The 6591-nt window shown below is 43.3% G+C and overlaps 1 protein-coding gene across 1 annotated transcript; it reads right to left on the bottom strand.

Moving 5' to 3' along the window:
* Nucleotides 1-6591, bottom strand: LOC128380699 (torsin-4A-like). Its single transcript, XM_053340567.1, has 2 exons — nucleotides 6121-6591; nucleotides 1-1075 (listed from the first exon to the last, which is right to left on the bottom strand). Exons 1-2 carry the CDS (start codon nucleotides 6589-6591, stop codon nucleotides 218-220), a joined length of 1329 nt encoding a protein of 442 aa, XP_053196542.1. The 3' UTR covers nucleotides 1-217.

The following is a 6591-nucleotide window of genomic DNA, read 5'->3' as shown; positions in this document are numbered from 1 at the left end:
ACGTCCTCACCGTTGATTCATCAATGAACAAACTGCTCCTCTGTTTTTCTTTTTTAAAAAACAACAACCCCCAAAAACCCCCTCCTCACAAAAACTTTGGCTCCGTGTTGCAATCATTCAAGTTTCATAACCGTACGACTTCCCCTCGAGTCTCACGCAGAGTTTCTTCATGCTCGGAGGAATGTGAAGCATCCAAGCATTTCCTGCCGAGGGTCTCTCACAGCAGGTTCACTTTAGCCACCACCTGTTTGCAGCCCGTGAGAGAATACTGGTGACCCCCGACCGAAGCGTGATATTCGATCTCCCCCGCCAAGCGTTCGATGCTGGCGTGATCCGGGTAGAACCCCTCTCTGCTCATTTCGTCCAGGAAACACTCCATCACGTGTCCTTTCTCCAGCAGGCCCAGAGGTAAGATGTCCGCTTCTGTCCACAACCGGTGAAGCTTCTCCAGAGAGGCTCGTAATATCGGAGTCAGCTCTTTCACGAGGTTACTATGGCGACCGGACGCCGACATCGCCGTGGAGTAACTCGACGAGTTGTGTAGCATATGTTTGGTGATGTGTGCGTGACCTAGGTTGCTGAGGAACAGGTAGATGGCGTTCAGGTACTCGTTGGACTGCTTGGCGGCGACCAGCTCCAGAAGCTCGTCCAGGATCTCGTTGTGCATGTGCTCCACCTCGTCGAAGATGAAGAGCGGGATCTTCTCCTCCTCCTCGGCTCGTTCCACCATCTCCGTAATGACCGTGGACAGGTTGCGGGCGCAGTGCATGGCTTCGGCCTCCAGAGGGCAGTGATGGAGGACGTAGTACTGCATCACCAGCGTGTCGCCCACCACGGAGCGGAAGTGTCCGGCTAGCAGGCGTCCCAGGTGGCTCTTGCCGACTCCACTTGGACCGTGCAGAGACACCACCAGGGGTTTGTTGTGGACATACGTGGACAGGTAATCCTTCAGGTGGGATAGCAGACCCTCCACCGCCCCCTGTTGCCCAAACACTTCCCTCCTCAGCGTCTTCTCCAGCCCCTCCAGGTCGTACCTGAGGACGTGGTCATCTAGGTTCTCTATGGCGTTGTACACCTGGAAAAACACAAGAGAGAAACTTTAAAAATGTGTCTCATGTGACCAAAACCTTCCTTATACTAAAAGTCTTTACACTGGCTCCCAGTCAGCTACAGAATAGACTTTAAAGTTCTGCTACTGGTCTACAAATCACTGAATGGTTTAGGTCCAGAATACATGAATGACATGTTAGTAGAATATAAACCCAGTAGAGCTCTGAGATCTACTGACTCAGGTCAGATAGTTGAGCCCAGAGTTCAAACTAAAAGGAAGGAAAGAAGAAAGGAAGGAAGGAAGGAAGGAAGGAAGGGAGGAAAGGAGGGAGGAAGGAGGGAATGAAGGATGGAAGGAAGGAAAGGAGGAAAGGAGGAAGGACGGACAGAGGAAAGAAGGAAGGGTGGACAGAAGTTTGATTAGTCTTGTGGAAAACAAGACTTTTACAATCACTACTTTATGGTCCAATTTTATAGAAAATGAATAAACACAAGTCAAGTTTGTATATTTGAAGATATAAAAATGAGTATCAGCTGCACAAAAATGAAAGAAATATGCATTTTATTTCCATTTTCATAAACTGGGGGTCACATTACAACTCTCAAATGTAAAAAATGGGTCAGACAGATCCCTCTTTTCCCTCTTTGAAGGATCCTGAATCTATTGATATGCAAATCTTTCTGTTAATGAAGTATGAGACGGTTAAATATCTCATATCCGTCACCTTGATAAGCTTCTTTTAAAGCAATTTGTCATAGTTCTAGGTCATTTCCTTTGGTCTCCTGAGCATTAACAGTTAAAAGCTTAATCTGTATTTGCTTTTCTTCCCTGTGAAATCCCCCTCTCTCTGCTTCTGTTTAATGAGCAGTAAAAAAAGGTATGGCGACCTTTTATTGCACCTGTTGGGAACTTTTTTCACACAGGAAGTAAAGTGCAGAAAGTCTTTTGGCTATAAAAGGCAGTGTAACATAAAGGTTTAAGTTTCCATTTCTCTGCATATAAACCACATCCCTGTATCCCAGATCTCTGCCAGCTCAGTTGTTTACTTCACTAAATCATTGGTGTAATCTGTACCAGTCGAGTGCGGGTGTATTTCCGACCTGCTGCTGACATTAACAAACTGCAACAGCAAACACACTTGGATGTTTATGTTTGAAACTGAAATAAACTACTCATAATGCTGCAGGGGTGGGGGGGGGAAACAAAGTCGTCATGGATGGATTAACTCACTAATGGACACTAAAGGCATAAATGAGCTATGTGCCCCAGGATTTACTAAATAGTTCCTCAAGATGATGTAATCCTGTAAGACTATTTCAGTTTAGATTGTGTGTTTAGGAGCGTACATTCCCAAATGGTTATGTAATTAATCATATTGCCAGAAACGGACTGAAACACAGTGAAATGCGTCTGCAGCTGGCTTCAGCCCAATGTTATCTATCCAACCATAACAACAGCAACAGTCTGAGAGAAGATATCGAGTGTGGTGGTCTGAATATCAGTGTTTCATGTTTCTCTCGACTGAATAAACACTGATATGAACCCAATGTGCAAAGAGACCAGCTGTTCAGTAAAACCTGCATCCTTCTTTCAGACAGAAGTTAATGATGTACAAAGCCATGTGTAACTTAAGACAGAGGCAGGTTGGAAGAAAAGAGTGATCAAACAAGACTCCTGCATAGTACTGTCACTCAATTTATATGAATATAGCCAGTTTTTTAAGTATGAAACTGATTCAGTTTACTTCATTTCACCAGAATAACCAGTATAACGCTAGCTAGCAGCTAACTTGTGAGGCTACAAACCTTAGCTGGTCATTAGCTAGATTTACCTCCAGCTAATGAGCTTTACCAGTTTTCTATAGCTGGTTTAAACTGGTTTTAGCTAGGTTTTTGACAGCTGGTATAGCAATTGCTACGCTAGCAGCTCTGTGAGGCTGCTAGCGTAGCAATTGCTCATTAGCTGGATTTACCTCCTGAGTTATCTTGCTCAAACTCAAGCTGGTTTAACTGGTGATCAGCTAGTAGTCCAGTTTTCTATAGCTGGTTTAAACTGGTTTTAGCTAGGTTTTTGACAGCTGGTATAGCAATTGCTACGCTAGCAGCTCTGTGAGGCTACAAACCGTAGCTGCTCATTAGCTGGATTTACCTCCTGAGTTATCTTGGTCAAACTCAAGCTGGTTTAACTGGTGATCAGCTGGTAGACCAGTTTCTATAGCTGGTTTAAACTGGTTTGAGCTAGGTTTTTGACAGCTGGTAAAGTAATTACTACGCTAGCAGCTCTGTGAGGCTACAAACCTTAGCTGCTCATTAGCTGGATTTACCTCCTGAGTTATCTTGCTCAAACTTTCTTTTATACAGTCTATGGGTCAAACTGAAGCTGGTTTAACTGGTGATCAGCTGGTAGTCCAGTTTTCTATAACTGGTTTTAGCTAGGTTTTTGACAGCTGGCAAAGCAATTGCTACGCTAGCAGCTCTGTGAAGCTACAAACCTTAGCTAGTCATTAGCTGGATTTACCTCCTGAGTTATCTTGGTCAAACTCAAGCTGGTTTAACTGGTGATCAGCTGGTAGACCAGTTTCTATAGCTGGTTTTAACTGGTTTAGCTAGGTTTTTGACAGCTGGCAAAGCAATTACTACGCTAGCAGCTCTTTAAGGCTGTCTTTGACCCCAACATCAGCCGCATTCATCTACCCTGCTGTAAAATCCTGCTAGAACCAGCTTCAAACCTCAGCCGGTCATTAGCTGGTCTTGCTCGATTTACCTGCAGAGTCCGCTTGCTCAAACTCAAGCTAGTTTAACTGTTGATCAACTGGTAGATCTAATGCTGATGTATTACATATATCCAGAAGACGTTAAGATATTTGCGGTTGATTTGAGTTGCATTGACCATCACTCCTCCTGCTGCAGTAACATGGCTTAAAAATGGAGATTCAACCTTCTTCAGCCATCAGTGGGTAACGATTAAATTGTGTAGAAACAAAAAAAAGAGAAGTAATTTATATTTCCCATGACCCATGACTCTGAAATGGTAAAACAATCTCAGATGAAGTTACGATAGCAGGAAACATTTCGTAAGTGTATATGTCGGAGAAGAATTGTGCAAAGGATTTTTAGAATGACTTAACATCCTCTTAATGTCTTGTTTTTACTCAGTTCCTGTGACATAACTTATAGTCAGAGACAGCAGGTACGTAGTGTCCTCGATGTGGTGTCAGTACACTGTGACATCACTTAAGGGTTACAGGTGCGTCAAAGACTAGGCTACGTCTAACACGGACAAAACATGAATTTGGTTCGATTTACTTAATTTACCAAGAAAACTGGAATAAAGTCCTCTGTATATTTGAGTCTTCAAACCTTAGCTGGTCATTAGCTGGTGTTGCTGGATTTACCTGCTGAGTTAGCTTACTCAAACTCAAGCTGGTTTAACATTTGATCAGCTGGTAGATCTAATTTCGATGTATTACATATCCAGAAGACGTTAAGATATTTGTGGTTGATTTGTGTTGCATTGACCGTTACTCCTCCTGCTGCAGTAACATGGCTTAAAAATGGAGATTCAACCTTCTTCAGCCATCAGTGGGTAACGATTAAATTGTATAAAAAAAAAAGAAAAAGAAAAAAAAGAAAGAACAAAGTAATTTATATTTCTCATAGGACCCATGACTCTGAAGTTACGATAGCAGGAAACATTTCGTAAGTGTATATGTCGGAGAAGAATTGTGCAAAGGATTTTTAGAATGACTTAACATCCTCTTAATGTCTTGTTTTTACTCAGTTCCTGTGACATAACTTATAGTCAGAGACAGCAGGTACGTAGTGTCCTCGATGTGGCGTCAGTACACGGTGACATCACTTAAGGGTTACAGGTGCGTCAAAGACGACGCCCAACAAAAACAAAACAGACTTGCAACTTTCAACCACAGATGACAGAGAAATGTCGCCTTTTAGCCTGCTGTTGAAGTGATCTATAAACATATATCTACGTATACGGCTGTGGCTCAGGAGGTAGAGCAGGTCGTCCACTAATCGGGAAGATCGCCAATACTCCAGTCTGTATATCGATGTGTCCTTGGGCAAGATACTTAACCCCAAATTTCTCCCGATGGCGGCACCAATGGCGTATGAATGTGTGAGTGAATCAATGTGACATAAAGTATAAATATGCTTTGAGTGGTTATAGGACTATAAAAGTACAGCTCATTTACCATATGAATGTTGAATGTGTAGGCAACAGGACAAGATCTTGGTGTGCATGTAGAGCATTGGCCAAGATTCAATCTCTGTACCCATGGACTATTGTCTGACATTCATCTGTTTGTAGAGATTAGCCAAAATGTTGTTTGGATGGTCTCAAATTGCTAATGAGATAACAATGACCAGCGCTCCAGCACCAGAAGAGGAAGTCTTGGCCCGGATATCCCTTATCCAGATATCATCTGGATACAGAGTAACCCTCGATAATTGGCCGTTGCCCACAGAGGCTAAATTGTCATCAGAGATAACCAGTTGGTTCTGAAATTGGTGCTAAAGGCCCCTTGTCAAGTCTTCTTATGAACAAACAAACATTATGTGCCTCCTTAACCCACCTGTTGTCCTCAGGTCAATTTTGATACAGGAGGACAACAAGCGCTAACTCAAAAATGAGGTATAGTTTCTTTAAATGAAGCCTATTGACCATAACTTCCAAAAGAATGAGAGTTAAACCAGAGGTAATAAGTTGGATAAAAAGGTTTAACACAGAATTGGGTGATAATATATATATCTTATGATAAACAAACAGGGGCCCACAGTGCTACTACATCTCAGAAACACAGGGCATCTTCATGTCACTCTTTAGTTTTGAAGGCTACAAGATGTTTAGTATAAGTTAAAGTAGATTTGGACCAATGTGATATCAGAACCCTAAACATCCAATTCCTTTCAAAGTGGCGATATTCCTCATTAAAAGCTTTGTTGATTGAAAAGCAGAAAGTGGAAGGAAGTAATTTAACCTCAAAATGCTCCAAAATCTACAAGAGAGAGAACTGAAGTAGTATTTTTGAGGTTTGTAATGAGTTACTTTACCTGAATAAAGACGATTGCCAAAAGAAGGTAAAGACAGTATTTTGCTCGGCTGTGCTCCTGCTTCGGTGGCGCCCTTCGTCCTCCCCTGTTAGGAAACATCACCCGCCTCCTCTTTCTCCTCTTTTTCTTCTGAGGGACAGACGACGACAAGGTGGGGATGGAGGATGGGGTGAGTGCGTCAAAGGTGAAAATTTTGGGGCTGGTTCGTGCTGGGGCACCGAGGAGGGCAGCCGACCCTCCCAGTCCGAGGACCATCTCTTGACGGCGCAACTTCATGGCCCTGTACTTCTGTTTGATGCGTATGACGGCGGCCAGAGACGAGGAGAAACTGGACAGACTGGGGACCGGACTTTCTCGGTGTTTCTCATCTATCTCTCTTTCCCCGTCCATGTCTCCGTCCATGTCTCCGTCCATCTCCTCCTCAAATTCTCCCTCCGTTTGGGAGGCCGAGGTGCTGTCTTGGTCACTCAT

Source organism: Scomber japonicus, chromosome 19 (assembly GCF_027409825.1).
Source record: "Scomber japonicus isolate fScoJap1 chromosome 19, fScoJap1.pri, whole genome shotgun sequence".
Classification (NCBI taxonomy): Eukaryota; Metazoa; Chordata; class Actinopteri; order Scombriformes; family Scombridae; genus Scomber; species Scomber japonicus.
The sequence above is the reverse complement of the archived record's forward strand: the minus strand, read 5'-3'. Positions and strand labels throughout refer to the sequence as shown.